Source organism: Mus musculus, chromosome 3 (assembly GCF_000001635.26).
Source record: "Mus musculus strain C57BL/6J chromosome 3, GRCm38.p6 C57BL/6J".
Classification (NCBI taxonomy): Eukaryota; Metazoa; Chordata; class Mammalia; order Rodentia; family Muridae; genus Mus; species Mus musculus.
The window spans coordinates 119,011,878-119,031,039 of NC_000069.6; the positions used below are offsets into that span (position 1 = coordinate 119,011,878).

The 19,162-nt window shown below is 36.9% G+C and overlaps 1 protein-coding gene across 2 annotated transcripts in view; it reads left to right on the forward strand.

Moving 5' to 3' along the window:
* Dpyd (dihydropyrimidine dehydrogenase) overlaps positions 1 to 19,162 on the forward strand; it is an 870,816-nt gene that overhangs the window by 449,769 nt on the left and 401,885 nt on the right. The window contains exon 14 of one of the 2 annotated variants that reach the window (XM_011240318.2): positions 5,425 to 7,407. The exons of the other annotated variant lie outside the window; for it this stretch is intronic. Coding sequence (XP_011238620.1) covers positions 5,425 to 5,433 — 9 coding nt within the window. The 3' untranslated portion in view covers positions 5,434 to 7,407. Of the gene's footprint in view, positions 1 to 5,424; positions 7,408 to 19,162 lie in introns of those variants that run through there. 2 annotated transcript variants of the gene reach the window in all.

A 19,162-nucleotide genomic window follows, 5' to 3' on the forward strand; every position in this document is an offset into this window, starting at 1 on the left:
TTTACCAAGTTTCATTAGATAGTGAGTGGCTTAGTTTCCATGGGTTTGTAAGCATTCTATTGTTTATATTTTATTTTCTATTGTTTTTATTGATCTCCAGTTTAATCTGTCTGACAGGTTGTTTAAAATTTCTTGTACCTGTTGAAACTTTGTCTCCAAGAATGTAGTGAGTTTTAGAGAATGCTCTATGAACTTCTGAGAAGGTACATTTTTGTGTTTGGATAAATTGTTCTGTAAATATCTATTAGGTACATTTGGTCTATAACATCAGTTAGCTCTAGCATTTCTTAGCTTAGTTTTATTTGTGTGACTGTTTTATTGGCAAGAGTTGATTTAAACACTTATTTTATAAACTTGGATACCCTTGTCTTTGGTGCACAGACGTTAAGACCTAAAATGTCCATTGGGTCGATTTTCCTTTAGTGAGTATGTAGTATCTTTTCCTATCTCTTCTGATGAATTTCGGTTTGTAGTCAATTTTGTCAGATTTTAAAATTGATATACAAACTTGCTCCTTATGTCTATTTTCTGGTAATATCTTTCCATCCTTTTACACTGAGGTGATGTCTATCTTTGATGTTAAAGTGTATTTCTTGGATGCAGCAGAAAGAAGGATCCTGTTTTTATATCCATTCTCTTAGGCTGTGTCTTTCTACTGTCCAATTGAGACCACAGATAATGAGATATATCAATCACAAATGATTGGTGTTGATTCCTGTCATGTTGTTCTGCAAGTATGTGTGTGTGAATATGTGAGTGTGTGTGACTATGTATGTGTGTGTGTGTGTGTGTGTGTGTGTGTGTGTGTGTGTGTGTGTCCCATGTTTGTTTTTTTGTTCCAAGATTATTCCTTGTCTTTACTTGAGGATTTTTTTTCTAGAATGTTCTGTAGGGCTATTATTTGTAGATAGGTATTGCTTAAATGTGGTTTTATTACAGAATGTCTTATTTTCTCCATTTATTGTAATTTAAGTGTTACTCTAATAGTTCTTCTGCCTTCATATATTACTTGATTATTTTAATACTCTTGTAGCATTTAATATTTTTTCTTTGTTCTTTATGCCTTGTATTTGGATTACTATTTGCTGAGGATATTTTTTTAATTCCTATATCCTATTGGTATATTCTGCATGGTTATTGTACTTTGATGCACATTTCCTTCTTTAGGTTAGGAAAGCTATGAGATTTTGTTGAAAATATTTTCTATGCCTTTGACTTGGGTTTCTTCTCTGTTCTATATTCCTATTAGTCTTAGGGGTTTTTTTGTTGTTGTTTTGTTTTTTGTTTTTTGTTTTGGTAGTATCCAAGACTTCCTAGATGTTTTGTGCCAGGATTTTTACTTACTTATTTATTTAACACTTCCATGTTCCAGTATAACAATGTTTTTTTTTCTGATTTTTTTCCAAATTTTTATTAGGTATTTTCTTCATTTACATTTTAAATGCTATCCTGAAAGTCCTCCATACACTCCTCCCCCACCACTCTCCTACCCAACCACTCCCACTTCTTGGCCCTGGTGTTCCCCTGTCCTGGGTCATATAAAGTTTGTAAGACCAAGGGGCCTCTCTTCCCAATGATGGCCGACTAGGCCATCTTCTACTACATATGCAGCTAGAGACATGAGCTCTGGGGGTACTGGTTAGTTCATATTGTTGTTCCACCTATAGGAACAGACCCCTTTAGCTCCTTGGGTACTTTCTCTAGCTCCTCCATTGGGGGCCCTGTGTTCCATCCAATAGCTGACTGTGAACATCCACTTCTGTGTTTGCCAGGCCCTGGCATAGCCTCACAAGAGACAGCTATACCAGGGTCCTTTCAGCAAAATCTTGCTGGCGTATGCAATGGTGTCTGCGTTTGGAGGGTGATTATGGGATGAATTCCCGGGTGCAGAAGTCTCTAGATGGTCCATCCTTTTGTCTCACCTCCAAACTTTGTCTCTGTAACTCCTTCCATGGGTGTTTTGTTCCCAATTCTACGAAGGGGCGAAGTGTCCACACTTAATGTTTTAAATGATATCTTTAATGCCTGAAATTCTGTTTTTTGTTTGTTTGTTTGTTTGTTTTGTTTTGTTTAATCACTTATATTCTCTTGGTTAGGCTTGCCTCTATTTGAGTTCCTGAATTTTCCTAATTCCAATTTTCCCTAAGGTTTTGTTTGTTTGTTTATTATTTTACTTTATTTTATTTTACTTCCAATTTCAGGTCTGGACTGTTTATATTTATTTCCTTACACTATTTGTTTGCATTTTTATACATTTCTATAAGGGATTTCTTAATTTCCTATTCAAGAAAATCTTTCATATACATAGAGGCTATTTTAAGGTATTTGCGTTGTGCTTTGGGTATTTTGCACTTCTCAGGGACTTCTGTGGTAGGATTCCTGAAATCTAATGGATTATCCTGGCTGTTCTTGATTGTGTTTTTACAGTGATATCAGGTATCTTGGTTTAGAAAGATTGTATTTCTAGATACTGATACCCGCTCTTGTGTCTTTATTGTTTGTGTGTTTTGTTTCTTGGTCTCATGGTTTCTTACCCTCTTTGGTTCTTAGGAAGATGCAATTACTTTAGGTAAATTTTCTGGGATCCTGCTAGGTGTGGCCACAGGGAATTCCCAATAAAATATATTCCTAGGTATTAGGCACAGCTACTTAAGAATGGGAATGGTCTGAGGATTATGAGTGAGTCCATAGGAGGGAGAAAAGCAGTCTTCTACCAAGACCTGCTTAATCTCCTGGAATGGAGAAAGAGAACAAGGAAAGGTCACAGCAAGAAAAAACAGAAAATGAGCCTGCAGAATTTGATGTGGCAGAGAGAGGAGAGAGTAAAGGTCAGATTTGCCTACCTGTTTTGCTGGTTTACTTTCTTCTCTGACTGGGATGTTTCTAGGGAACACCTGCTGTAGTCGGGGACTGGAAAATCATTTTGGCTGGGAAGGAAGGTTAGAGGAGAAGTTTTGCATGGTTCACTGGAGATGGGGAAACAGAGGTGGGGTCACAGCAGGTGGTTTGCAACTGAATTGGAGGTGAAACTGGGCGAATTATTTTTGAGAAGAAGGAGAGAATTACCTCAAGAATGAGGTTATCTGCTTTCTAGGAGTGTCCTTAGGTTTCTAGGGAATGCCTGTTGTATTTGGGGGCTCCCATAAAGCAATTTGTAGGCAGGGAGTTGAGAGGAGAATTTGGAGTGAAGATCTATATGATCCACTGGTGGTGGGGCAGGGCAGGGGTGAGTAGCAGCCAGTGGTCTACTATAAACTTGGGGATGAGGCTAAGGAGATTTGGAGAAGAGACATAAGAGGTGAAAATGTGGAGTTAGGCTGCCTTCTTCATGGGCTGGAAGAACCCACATTTCCTGTATGCTTCTACAGAATGCCTGCTGGAGTTGTGGGCTGGGATAATGGAATAAATTAGGAGAAGTTTGGAGAGAAGATCTTTGTGATCCTCTGGAATTAGGGAAGAAAGGGAGGCCACAGCCAATGGTCTGCTACAGAGCTGAGGATGAGACTGGAAGGTTGGATTAGGAGAAAAAGAAAGGAAGATAAAGATCTGCAGTTAGGCTACTTGCTTTTCTTGGCTAAGGTTCAATGCATTTTTTTTTAAATACTTCATTCCAAATTTAGGCTAGTTGACTATAAAGCAGACGAATCAATTTCCAATATAATTACATCTTCACCTCTTTTCCATTTCAGGCTATGATTTCACACTTGTTAATTAGTTAATCATTTTGGGAGAGTGGATAAGGTGAGATTCAAATAGACTTTTTAATAATGTAAATTGACGTGTACAATTTTGATCTGGGTTAGCTAGTGGGTGAACCTACTTTGTAATGGAAAAAAAAAAACTTTTACTAAGTTTCTTTCTCATGAAAGCAACTGATGGCAAGGTTAATGGAAAATTGTCATAATTGTGGATAATGGAACTTTCCTTAAAGTTCCACACTTTCCTTTGAAGAACATATTTTGCCTCATATAGTGCTTTTGTGGATTTTAAAGTTAGCCAGTTAAAATGCCTACCTTTGGGAATGTACTGAAGATGCAGCCTGGTTAAACTGAACATGGATTGGATTCTGCAATACATTATTTGCTTTTGTATTTGCTGGGTTTGTTTTTCTTTCTTTTTAGCCAGGTTCTAGAAGGACTATGAAGAGAGCCTTTATCCTTCCTAGGAAATTTTAAATGTGAAACTATAGACACTTTGCTTCAAATTTTCACTAGGCATTACTATATGGGTGTTTTGTCGTAAGATTTAATTTTAGCAGAATTGTACTTCTCTCTATACACTTCTTCCCATAGGATATGTAGTTTGTTCTGCATTCAATCTGAACTTTTGAAAGAAGAGAACAAGGCACAGTAAAGTGCCATTGACACAGGCTAAGGCTAGGTGGTTTAGAGAACAATACTGCCAACCTCTTCTAAACCTGTGGCTTCTCTAAGCTGTCTCATCACTCATGTCTTCCCCTTTCATGGAAAACAATGTTCGATTCCTCTGGCTCTGCTCATGGATTTACATGTCTCACCACAGTATCTTGTGAGTATAAAACACTTTCTTATCTTCCTTCTGCCAAATCCACCCTCTTCAAAAGTTAAGTTTCACTCAAACACATCATTAGGTTGTCTCACTTTGGTGTATAAAGACCATTTCACAATCATTTGAGGTTTCTTTCTGATGTTATTATATAACCTCATTAATTCTCATTCAAACATTTGTTAGACACCATGTGTGTGTTGTGTTGTGTGTTTCTATTTATGTATGCATATATAAATAGTTTTTTCTCTAAAGACTGTTTTAAATCTTGCTCTCAATATATGCACAAACTGTGCAAGATAATTGAATGCTAACATAAGACCATTGGAATCCTTGAATGAAAATATTGCTTAGTAAGCCATATGACCTGTGCCTTTCATCTAGGCCGAAGCATCAGGGACACATATGTCCATGACCAGGATTCTGCCAGACAGATTTAGGATGCGGCATTCATCTCATTTGATGACATATGCAGTGGTAAAGATGATGAGGAAGGCCTTTTAGAGTAGGAATTTAAATGGAATTGTGTGCATAACAAGGGCACTGAAGAGAGTTTTAGAAGAGGATTTACATAAAGCAATTTGGAAGTCACAGTTGACTATAATATAATTCCGTTCAACTATTTTAACAATGACTTTTTCTTCTCTTGCAAACTCCTTTCTGATAAAAACCAATTTAATTCCTTGGGTTTGTGTTATCTGCGCCTTAGTTTTAGCATCCTCCATTCATAAGAAAACAGTGTTTGCTATTCCAATGTAGTCAGCCTGGGTCCTATATGACTATATTCACTTTTATTTGCCATTCTCTTCATTTTTTTGAACTATCTCAGTTTCCCAACAAAGTCAACTTGAGTTGAAATGAATTTGCTAATAGTTTGGTTTATTTTTCTGTGACTTACAGGCCTTATAATTGAAGGAGTCTGCAAGAACCTGCCAACTGTGTGCTTCTGTGAGTCAGTCAAGATGGCTTCACATAGGAATGTCACGCATGGGTTGTGAATATTGTGAATATTACAGTGGGAACCATTACCAGTAAATAAGAGCCTAAATAAGAGCCATCTTCACACACACACACACACACACACACACACACACACACACACACACACATACACACACCACACACAGTGCTTCCAGCTATGCATATGTATATGTTCATATGTATGTAAGTATGCAGTGGTCAGAGAGCAATCTCAAATGTCTGCCTTCACCTTGTTCTTTGAGAAAAGAGCTGTAAGAGTAATCTGTATATGCCTAAGTAGCTGTCCTATAATCTTCCATCTCTGTGCCCAGCTTGACACAGGTCTGGAGATCAGAACTCAGCTCCTTATGATTTCTTAACAAAAGCTTAACACGTGGTGCCATCTCCCAAGCCCTAATTAACTCTTCTTCTATAGCTACAAAGAGTCTTCCCAATACTTAGGGACTCCCTATGTGCCTCCTTGGAACACTTGGTCATAGATCACTCTCTACATAATTATTAAGCTCTTGTTGAATACTTGAACTTTGCTCTAGTGAGAATTGTTTGATATCTCATTCTTGGTAAAGCTAAGACAGCCTCACACTGCATTATTTTATATGGGTCTCTTCAATGATCTGTTGGGAAAGTCTTAAAATCCAAGAATGCAGGCTGGGTGTGACAGATACATCTATTTTAGTTCATCATTTACCAACCGTCCACTAATACCTCACCTTTTAGGTATGTAGATCACAAAACACTTGTGTGTACAACAGTGTTCCACAGGGGAGAGGGGATTGCATACACATGCAGTGTTCTGAAAGGTTTCATTTAAGTCATCCTTTGGGCTTTGGATGGCAGTGGGATGCAAAGCTCATCAGCATACTCAAAGAAACCATTCCTTAAAGTCAATGACTTTGGCTGTTGTATCCTTATTAAAATAAAGCACATAAGAGTTCTCAAAACAAATATTTTGCAGGCCATTAGAATGTTACTCCAACAAGGAAATTTGGTTTTGTTACTCATTACAATATGCCTAAAGTGTCATTCAAATGTATACTTTAACCATATATACGGGTTCATAAACTTTTAGCTAGTAACATTAAAGTATGGGAAATTTTATCACTTACACTTCATTTAATTTCTTTTTTGCTGAGTTGTTTATGGCTCTTGTGTGTGTCATCCCATGTTAAATATTACAGTAGCTTTTAGGACACAACAAAAATTGCCAAGATGAGATTTAAATGCGCAGAACTTTATTTAGTAAAATACCCGTGAGAAGGGATGGAGAAGACTATGAAGATGAGTTGGAGAGACATAACACTGATACATGTATGGAATGAAGGGGAGAAGGGTGGAGGTTGGAGAAAAACACTCAAGAATACGTACTGTATGAGGAAAAGTCACTGGAGAATCTATCTTCTCCTAACTCAGCTCGCTAAGTATCTCTATCCTACTCAGATCATTGGCTGAGCCATGGATGCAAGGAGAATTTGCACAGTGCAATGCAAAATAGGACTGTAACACTAGTTTCATGATGCTCCAGTTTGAGTTCTATTTAGCACCACAAAGAAAGGCTAGCTCCTTTGCTGCATTGTGGATACATTGTAAACCCCCAAGGATGGCTGGAGCATTAAGAGGCACTACACTCTAATGTATTGTGTTTTGAAAGTTTAACTTATAAATTAGTTATAGTGACAGATTAAGAAAAATAGCAAGAACACAAGTTTCAACAATATACTATAACGAAAGCCTATTATCTTATTGTATTGGCTCACTTTCTTGTCATGTGGTAACGTGAGATCTACATGGTAGAGATGCATGGTGAGGCAAGTGACACAGGCACTGTGACTTGAAATAAACCTAACACGTGAAGCTTGTATGGGATATATTTTTAAATAAAACATTTACAATTGACTTGTGAAATATAAATAACCGTTTTTGTAAGAGTTTTATCCGTGCCTTAAACTATATGCTGAACCAAAACATGAAAGGTTACTCAATGCATAGAAGCTCATAAGTCTTTCACTGTTCATCTCTAGTACCATTGTCCTGATAAGCACTCATTTCTCATTCTCAATTATACCACACTCCCTTGGAAGACCCCTTCTGATTCCAATGCCTTCCCCATACCTGCAGCAAAACAATGCCATACCAATCTGATCGGGTCATATTATTTTGTTTCTTAAAACATTTTAATGGTTTCCTATAACTTTAAAAATAAATTTCAAAATCTTATAGATGTCATTTGATAGCACAGCTTCCCAATTTACCTTGTAACCAGTCTGCTACAGGCACAGTGGCCTTCTCTGGGCTCTTCCCAATATAGGACCTTCTTTCAGTGGTTTTCCTTGCTTAGCAATTTCAGGTCCTTAGACTCAGATGAAGTAATATAAAGTTGTTGCTAATGGGAAAGTTTAAGTAATACAGGGATGACTGTTGGCATGAGTGATTTGTACTTATTAAAGCCTATCAGACATCAAAAGGTATGGCTCACACTTAACTAATTAATCTATGAACAGTGATCACAAAACCTTTCTTTTCCATGAAAAAAAATTTTTTACATCTTCTAAATTGTTCAAGAAAACTGCACTCTGTGTCATTATGTCTGAGAAAAGGATTAACATTCTTCCTTTTAGCTTTCTACTCAAAGGATAAATGGGCTGAGAAAGAAATTTAGAAAATTGATGTGACTTAACCAATCAAGTGTAAGATCTGTATGATAAGAACTGTCCCTGAAGAAAGAAAGCAAAGAAAACCTCAGGAGGTGGAAAGATCTCCCATGCTCATGAATTGGCAGGATTAATACAGTAAAAATGGCCAATATTGCAGAAAACAATCTACAGATTGAATGCAATCTCCATCAAAATTCCAACTCAATTCTTCATAGGGTTAGAAAGAACAATTCTCAAATTCATTTGGAATAACAAAAAAAATCCAGGATAGTGAAAAACATTCTCAACAATAAAAGAACTTCTGATGATATAACCATCTCTCACCTCAAGCTGTACTATAGAGCAATAGTGATAAAACCTGCATGGTATTGGTACAGAGATAGATAGGTTGATCACTGGAATAGAACTGAAGACTCAGAAATAAACCCACACACCTATCACTTGATCTTTAACAAAGAAGCTAAAACTGTCCAGTGGGAAAAAAAGACAGCATTTTCAACAAATAGTACTGGTTCAACTGGTGGTCAGCATGTAGAAGGATGCAAATTGATCCATTCTTATTTCCTTGTACAAAGCTCAAGTCCAAGTGGATCATGGATATCCACATGACGCTAGATATGCTGAAACTATTAGAAGAGAAAGTGGAGAAGAGACACAAACACATGGGCATTTTCTTAAATAGTGGTTAATGGAGGAGAGCCCTGAGTACTGTGACTGCTGCTATTCCTTGTCTAATGGTACTAGGTTCTAGAAGAATGCAGGCTAAGCAGCCAGTAAGTAGCACACCCCCATGGCTTTTGCATCAGCTTCAACTTCCTCTATCTTGACCTGTTTAGCTCCTGCCCTAACTTTCTTCAATGATGTACGATGATGTAGAAGTGAAATCCAAATAAACTCTTTTCTTTCCAACTTGCTTTTCATCATGGTGTTTCATCACAGCAATAGAAACCTAAACAGGACAATACCCTCTACAGAGATCAGAATACTCCAATTACTCCAGACATAGCCAATCATGGGGATTCATCCATAGCAAATGTAATTTAAAGTGTTTTCCATTAAAACATGAGACAGAACATTTTAAGTAGTTAGCTCTATAGCCATTTTTGGAGTAGGTACCAAAGTATTTTTGTTATTGGAGTTTGCGTATTAAATAAAAGACAAGTTTGTAAACAGTTCGATAATTGGACGGGCTCCATATTGATTTTTCCTTTGTTATATGATATTACCCACTTCTTCATCCCGAATCATGTCGTACAGGGCTTGAGAGTGCTAGAAACGCGGTTGCTGTTGTGTATTGGAATGTTGGAATGTGCAAAGACAGAAAGGCTGTCACAGCAGTCAATAAGATCTGAGAGGTGTTGACTAATTGCCTGCTAATTACACAGTAAATTGTCTAATTAAGCTGATGGTTAATTAGGGTACGCTTGCACAGCAGTCTTGTGGAATTTGCGTCTGATGTCTAGGAAGCAGCTTGTATAATTGGCAAACTGGTAAGGACTGGCAGAGAACATGACTGGAAAGCTCCCCTCCAGTGGGTGATGGAACGCAGATTCAGTGGAAACAAAAGGGTTCTCATTTTTAGACTGGAGGTTTTGTTTCCATCCTGCAACTATTCTATCCTGAGTAATTTGAAAACTACATCTGAAGCTGAAAACAGTGAGAGGAAAGAAGGCTCAAAATGAGCATCATGATAGAGACTGTATCCTTCACATCATACTACATAACTACTCATGTTATAGAAATGTTCACACGCGTGCTGCACACTTCTGCATTTTTATTATGATATTTGATATCCATATTAAAAGAAAATGTGAGGATAATAGATATGGAGAAAAGTCCCTCTTATGAACATATGTAAAAAAATCAAATACAACTGATTATAAAGCAGGTGGAATAAAATATTTTGAGTTTTTATTAATCTACTCTGTCACTGTGTACTTTAAAGATCTTAGCAATAGTATAGAAATATTTGGATAGTAATTTAACCAAATACAAATATACAGTGAGTGAACTTTAATTTTAGAATTTTTATAAATGTACTATGCAATTTGTCTTCCATTTATCACTCAATAATACATAATAGTGCAGTATTTCAGTACCTAATTAAGTGGAACTTCTTTTCTGTATGGGTATGAGCGAAATTGAGTGAAATACCTGAGTAAATTGAGTGTTTCAAAACCCAAAGGTTTGGAAATTACTATTCAATTTATTGTTCTTGGTGGTCAAGGGAACTTAGCTTTTTATTTATACCAGGTATTTGTTGTTAAAAGGCCCTCAGGAGAAGTACAGGACTTTGCTGAGTTCCATCTTATCACATAGCTTGAGCTCTGTCCACACAAATGGTCTCTTAGGACCAGATCTGAACATGACTGACTGTTTCCTTATCATTTGCCATCCAAGCCACACCAGTGCTTACAGATTTCTGACTACAATTTTGAATAGAACATCAGACTATAAGTGAAGCAGTGTCACAAGGACAGGAAGACACTGAGTTGAATTTTCACTTTCACAACAGGAAAACATAAAGAAAAGTTAAGTTACAAAAGCTTAATTTCTGCAACATAAGAAGCCCTACATTAAATTATGGCTTCAGAATTTCTTTCTGTATCCTCAAACATAATGATATCTGGCTGCAATTGATGCCGATGCATGCTTTTCCTTCCATTATGTTTCAAGGAGAGGTAAAACTTGGTGCCATTTATTGTTTGGGCCACATTATGAACCTCTTAAGATTTTTTGAATTATCATTAATCTTGCACACATATACTCGAGGACTTAAAATATTCACCATTTTAATAAATAAGGAATTTTCAATCTTTAAAGCATAATTGTATAATATTAATCATGCATATAAAATAAGTGCAAAATTAAATAAGATGTCAAAATACATAAATTGAAAATACATAAAATCATAACCATTCCATTTGGAGTCTTAGGTTTCCAAGTATTATCATGTTTCATAAAGAAAATTTTCAACAAAACAGAAAAATGAATTTAAAGATTACAAAGGTAAGCAATGAAATTGCTTAAAGATATGTCTTCTGCAGGAGATAGATGTCAGTACTGAAACATAGTAGTCTGTGTTAATCTACATATTCCTCATAGAAATAATATGAAAATGTTGTTTGTTATAAATAATAAAAATAGGAATAAAAGAAATATCAAGAAAATCTAGCATTTAAAGTTTTAAAGAACTCCCATAAAGGTCTAAATATTGAGCAAGATTTCAGTGAACTTGTCATATCAGCTGTCACAGTATCCATGCTTGTGTTGAGGCAGATTAACCCTGTGCCCCAATGTATACATAATTTAGGATACTTGATTTCATCATGTGAACAACCCAGGAGCTCACATCATTACAAGAAGTCATTATTACAAGAAGTAAAATTACAATAAGATATTTTGACAAAGAATTGAGACCAATGATAACATTTACCATTAGCATATTGTTATAATTGTTTGGGTGTTAATTTTAATTGCTAGGCTATTATTATGTCTAATTTATAAATTCAACTTTATCATAGACATGTTTATATAGAAAAATTATAGTAAAGGTAGGTGCTGGTACTATCCATAGGCATACTATAGTCACAAATAAATACTTATCACTATTTAATGAATTTTGTATTTCTAACATTCCAGAAAACAAACTCCAAATTCTTTGACAGTCACTTCTGAGTCCCTCAGCCTTTTACCTACAAATACTAGTAATGTATTTTATAACTCTGAGTTGACCTTTAAATAAAAACATACAGTGAATGACTTTTGTGTCTTGTTTCTTTTAAGTGACTGGCATATGTTTTTAGAGATTGACCTTCTTGCAGATATACCACATTTTAACTACCTACTTGTTAGTTGTGTCTCTTATGTTCTTGGTATATTTGCTGTAAATCATTTTCATATATATATTGTTTATAAGTTTTGAGTATAAACACACACATACAGAGGAATAGAAAAAGTAACTCTATTTCTGAATTTTGAAAGGGTTTCACCTTTTCCCATAGTACCAATACTAATTTACATTTCTACTAGCAATTTCTGTTTTGGAGTCTTCACCTGTCTCACTGACCATCATTTTTAGCATAACCTCATGTTGAAATTGTTTTTCTTTGTGATATTGACTCTTTGTCTCAACTAGAATAATAGAATAGAAAGACCCAATAACTATTTTATTTTATTTATTTTATTTTATTTTATTTTATTTTATTTTATTTTTTGGTCTGGAATGAAATACTCTGAGCACTGAGGGTAGAGAGTGGACAGACAGATGAAAGGCTTGAAACCCTGCAGTCACAGACATTGCAAAATGACCCTCTGCAAAATGTACAAACTAAGCCGGGCGTGGTGGCACACGCCTTTAATCCCAGCACTCGGGAGGCAGAGGCAGGCAGATTTCTGAGTCGAGGCCAGCCTGGTCCACAAAGTGAGCTCCAGGACAGCCAGAACTATAAAGAGAAACCCTGTCTCAAAACAAACAAACAAACAAACAAACACAAAAAACCCAACAACAACAAAACAAAAAACAAAAAATATAAAATGTACAAACTTGGCTATGTTGGTAGTATTGGGTACTGGCTCCATGAAGAAGCTTGATACTCTTGTTTTATGTGGCTGCTGTTTGTGGTGGCAAAGGAAGGGAGCTTAAGATAAGAAAAGAAAACAAGATTGTGTCCTGTGCAGTTACTTACTAATTTGGGACATTTCAATATCAAAAGGAAACTGTCAATAGATATTTTTATCCCACAACTATAATTGCATCAAATATTTGAGAAAAAAGGTCACCCTAATAAGAGGAACCACAGTTATTAAAATTGAACTGGAAATGTTAATAACTTTCCAATGAGATATAGACACTCATGTAGAGTTCTAAAATGGGAACTAAATTTAATTATTCTAAAATTAGATCTAAAACTAACAGGTAAAAGGAAAAAGTTAAAGAACGAGCAGGATGTTAAATCAATATGATTAATTAACTTGATATAAATAGCTTTGAGTTTTGCTATGTTACTCAGTAAATCATTTATCATGCTACCAGTTGTAAGAGAGAATTTTCATAATAACGATAACGGTGTATGTCATCCTCCCACCGAGAAGACGTGTTGTGACAAATTGTTAAGCAACTGTCTCACACATACAAATGCAAATGCAATAGTAATATAATCAATAATAATGAAAATCAACAATGGAACAAATCACTTTGATGTTGCTCAGGAAGGGACATTTATTATAACTCAGAGTTCACATGTGAATAAAGTACCAAAACACCATTAGTCATCCTTTTAAGTTTATATTTACATTTTGACTTTTAATTTTCAATGGAGGCAAGAGAAAGCCAGAGAAAATGAGGAAAACATTTCTAATTACCTTCAACTCTTTGTCCCCTTCTCTCTCCTTCTCCGGATTCTGTTCTCTCAACTGGAAACTGGCCACTTCTAAAGAACCCCTCCCCATATTTAGAATGGCACACGAATATAAATCTTCCATCTCTATATTGACTTTAATTTCTTAGGAACTTATTTGTCTTCACTTAAAAGATTTTATGGCTCTCCAAAGTAAAAGTCTAATTATGTGTGTGACCCTGTAGTGGAGAATTTATCTAGTCTATAGTATGTCCCAGAGTTTTGTGCACATAAGGATCACCCAACACACACACACACACACACACACACACACACACACACACACATACACACACACATCTGATTCCTCAGTGCATCCCAAGAGAACAAATGTACTTATTTTCAACCAAATATCCCATAAATATATATTTGGACCTGCCTATCTCCTGCATACCAACAGAAGAAAATTTATATTTCTTAGCATATGTTTTCATGCATTTATCTTCATGCCACCTCAGTTCAATTTTCTCCTCATGTCTTCATACACATCGACTCAATAAAAGAGGCCTGAAGCATAGTAAATCGTGAATTGACCTGTAGTAAGCATCCATCATGCCTCAACAGCACGAGAGAGATAGGTCAGGGGGATCCAGCTCATAACAACCACCAAACCCAGACACTGTTGAGGATGCCAACAAGAGCTTGCTGACAGGAGCCTGATAGAGCTGTCTCCTGAGAGGCTCTGACAGTGCCTGACAAACACAGAAGTGGATGCTCACAGCCAACCATTGGACAGAGCACAAGGTCCCAAATGAAGGAGCTAAAGAACGTACCTAAGGTGCTGAAGGGATTTTGAGCCCCATAGGAGGAACAATATGAACTAACCAGTACCTCTAGAGCTCTTAGGGACTAAACCACCAACCAAAGAAAAAACATGGTGGTACTCATGGCTCCAGCTGCATATGTAGCAGAGGATGGCCTAGTTGGTCATCAGTGGGAGGATAGGCCCTTGGTCCTGTGAAGGTTCTATGCCCTAGTATAGGGGAATGCCAGGGCCAGGAAGTGGGAGAAGGTGGGTTGGTAAGCAGGGAGAGAGGAGAGAGGAGAGAGGAGAGAGGAGAGAGGAGAGAGGAGAGAGGAGAGAGGAGAGAGGAGAGGGGAGAGGGGAGAGGGGAGAGGGGAGAGGGGAGAGGGGAGAGGGGAGAGAGGAGAGAGGAGAGAGGAGAGAGGAGAGAGGAGAGAGGAGAGAGGAGAGAGGAGAGAGGAGAGAGGAGAGAGGAGAGAGGAGAGAGGAGAGAGGAGAGAGGAGAGAGGAGAGAGGAGAGAGGAGAGAGGAGAGAGGAGAGAGGAGAGGGAGTTTTTAGAGGGGAAACTAGGAAAGGGGATAACATTTGAAATGTAAATAAAGAAAATATCTAAATAAAAGAAAAAAAGAAAAAAAATATTGCCTGCTCTCCCAGAGGCTCTGGGTTCAGTTCTCAGCATCCACACAGCAGCTCACAAACTGTCTATAATTTTAGTTATAGGAGATCCAGTGCACTCTTGTGCAGTGCATGTATGTCATTAAAGACATACATGCAGAAAAAATGCTATACATATAAAATTAAAATTATTGTTTTAAAATGTGTGCTTCCAGTTAAACTTCTTTCTTTGATTCTTCAATACACAAGCTGTATCTCACACACAAACTGGAAAACCCATCTCTACTAAATCCACTACACCTGATTATGCCTACCCAGTCCTAGAAAATAGACTGTGATTTCCTGCCCTCAGAACTTACTTAGGTTCTTTGCTCCTGGCATCCAGAGAGTTCTCTAGAGTGTCTTCCTCTTGGAGATTTAATTCACATGTATGAGTATTTATTCTATGTGAGGCATGCTGAAATATTCAAAAAGTATGCTAAGAGCACAACATCTTCGTAGATGTTTTATCCACTGAGTGGATGAACGGAGGCTCTATAATTCTCAAGTTCTCATTCTGCGTGTCTCCTAGTAGATGCTCCACAGTAGGGTTTGGGAATGCTGATCTGTCTTGTTCCATCTCCTAGTAGGAGTTTTTTTTTTTCCTTCCAAGACAAACGTGATGTGATTTATGATGCGATTTAAAAAAAATTGTAGCATTCTGGTGCAGGTGGAGTTTGAATTGCTGAAGGCTGAATTTAGATTGATGAAGGGTTTTAGGAAACAAATGAAACTTCATGTAAAAGATTTACTTGGAGCTTATATATAAATATCTCATTTTGTGCAACCAACTTTCCCTCTCTGTAGGAAGGAGTGTGTGTCTCAGTACACACGGGTATGCTCGGACAAGAAAGCTAGAGGAGGATGTTGGATGGAGGTCTTTTTTTATTCTCTGCCAATTCCTTTGAGGCAGGACCTTGCTCTCTATTAAGAGTTCCTATTTTCTCAGCAAGGCTGAAAACCAGGAAGCCATAGACATCTTCCTGCCTCTGCTTCTTTCAGAACCATGGTTACATTTGTGTGTGGGCCCCTGGCTTCTTTTGGTGCTGGGATCTGAACTCCTGTTGCCTTGACTATGCAGCAACCATTCTTATTGGCTGAGTAATTTCTCCAGACCCCCTTGGTTGTCTTTAATCTCCTGGCCCTTCTTTTTGCACTCCATGAATCCCAATTCCTAAATCTTTGACAAAATGATCCTCCCTTGAAATTCACCATTTATTAGAGGGGAGGTGGTATATTTGGTAGTACGGAGTTAAAGTGGGAATCTTTATAAAGAGGTTCTGGACTGATGCTATTGCTTCACAAAACTTTAAATAATACAAATGCATTTCAGAAGTAATTTTTTTCTGAATTAAAGTCCTAAGAGTTCTGGATTTCCATCAGACCCTTCACTGCATGTGCTTTAATATAGAGCTAAGAATATGAAAACCCATTAGTACTGAGGGATCCGCCTCTCCCTAGCGCTCCAGGTTAATATGTTAAAGGTGTCCCAATGTTACAGACTGTGCTGAAATAATACAGCCTACTCAGTATTACATCTCTGTATCCATATTTACTACAGAGTCTCCGTTCAGCACACTCTATAGAGATGGATGCAGTGTACAACACAGAAGTACATACTTTAGGAATACCAAAGGCAAGTTGTTGATTTTAAAAGACATTTTGTCACAGATGAGGGAGGGAGGAAGAGATCAAACCAGCCAGTCTAACCAATCCAAGGTTCCGTTCATGCGTCTTCTCTGCTTAGTGCTTTCCCCTTCGGTGCCATTAGTATTTTCATTTCGAAAAATGACAGCCTGCAGTGGAAGCAGTAAAAACGTTCAACCTGTGTTTTTAAATTATTGATTTTTTTAGAATATTGAAGCAGTATTTCAAATGGACTTTGTTAGAGATACTTCTGGGTGGGGGATTTCAAAGGTAATTTGATATCCAAAAGCCTGTGTATTTCAAAGACTTCCCATTCTTTGAATTCTTTTAGACTCTGGATGATTGGATAAAAGTGCTTATTGTCTTTGAGATTCTAAGTAGCAGAATACGGGCGCTGGAACTTAAAAGGTATACTTGCATGCGATGTTCCTCCTCGTGATTTATGGTGGAGTCTTGTGGTCTGCTCACCTAGTAAAATATATCTTCATTTGAAAACAAAAGCTGATTTTAAAGTGAAGGAAAAGATAGTGTGGTTTGCATGTGTGGAAAGTCAGTAGCCGAACTGATAACTAATTTGTTAACATTAAGGAGTGACTGTGTGAGAATGGGATTTACATCCCTCTAAGTGAGTTATGCTAATAAGGAGCTGTGTAAGTCCGCAGAGATTGTCTTCGAAGTTTTCCTATGTCCTCTGTCATAGTGAGTACTATGTATGAATGGAAAATGTTTTGACAGAGATGGGAATACTGACTGTGTGTGTGTGTGCCAGACAGGGAGTTTGCCATTCACTGTATGTTGTTACTTATGGAAAAAAGCTACTGAAAAATTGCATTACATCAGATGGCTTGATCTGCAATCATTCTCCAAGTCCAAGTCCTATTGAAGTCAATGAGATCTTGGAGTGCAGATTTATGGCTGTATCAAGCTTACTATGGAGAAACTTGTATTGTATTTGCAGTGTCAAGTATCACACCTCGATGGATGACATGGGTTTGAAATGAAATCCGATATGCCCCCTTGACAAGTAGAAATGAATTAAAAAACTGGATCAAAAGAGATCTTTGTGAGGAATTCAGAAATGAAAGGGAAGTCAGCTAGCGAACACATGAGATGTATTCATAATAAACCCCGTGAACATTTCAATCAACTTAAAATCCCTTCTCAATGACACTGTGACCATGAAAACCGGTTAGAGGATCTATGAATGCTGCTACTTTGGGGAAATAAATTCTTAATAAGAAGGTGAACACTGTGGAATCAATTTCTTTAGTAAGATCTACCCCTCCATATCTAAAAACCACAGAATGAGTAACAAGAGAGCTCAGGGGATTAAGGTGGTGTTGGCTGCCACGTCTGGCCACCTGAGTTCAATCCTCAGAACCCATGTCGTGAAAGGTGAGAACCAACTCCCACAAGTGATCCTCTGCACTTCTTATATACCTTGCAACACGCACATTTGCACGCAAGCATTTACAAATTACAGAATTCACTTTATTTTTGAAAACTACAATGGTCAATACTACTCAAATACTTATGTACTACTATTAGAGCATAGATTATTTTACTGAGTATTAACTCTTGATATTTTTATATCAAGATATATTGATATTCTATATTTTAGAATACTCACTTGCAAAGGAAAAACTATTTTCTTTAATATAATAATGGACATTGTAACTACACTTCAGAGTGAGCTCCAAGTCTAGCAGTTGATGAGTAAAACAAAATGAACTCAATGTTGTTTTTGTAGATTTTTTGTCTCCTATGGCTTTTAAGCAGCATTTTCTATTTTATTAGTGTTTTTCATGTGTATTATGGTTTCTAATTTAGTGTTTTTGTAGGCTTTGCATATATGTTATATTGTGAAGGTTTTTTTTTTTGTTGTCTGTTTTAAGTTTTGCTTTGTTTGGTATTGGTTTTTGCCTGTTTGTTTTCTAACGAGAGAAAGAAAGGATGGCTTTGGATTGGCAGGGATGAGGGGAGGAGCTGGAGGAGCTGGGAAGGAAAGATATCAGAATGTATCATATGAAACATAGTTTTTAATTAAAAATGTTTTGTATGTTTTTATGTTGTTTCATTAATGTTATAGTTAAGGAAATAGAAACCCAGAGAATTAAATAACCTATAGAGGGTCATATATGTAATTTCAAAGGTACTTCCTATCTCTCTCTCTCTTTAGCCTTGAGAAAAATGACTCTTTAAAGTTGGCATCAAGCCAGGGATAGGTGGCATATAACCATGATGGAAGCATTTGGCAGGCTGAAGCTGGAGGATTGCAATTTAAAGTCATCTGGGTAGACATAACAACACCCTGTCTCAAGAACAATGACAGTGCATACTGACACCGTCATCAAAATCAGTGGTAAAAGAAAATCAAAGCCCAAAAGACAATGAGTCCTTTTCATCCTGTGGTTTCTGTCTATAGTATGCTTATGAGTTTTTGGCTCCTTTCATACATATTTTGATTTTTCCATCCATTAGATCTTAAAACTCTTTTCATAGGTTGATGTCTCAGGAACTAAGCAAAAACTAATTCACAGAATTTTTACAACAATGTATG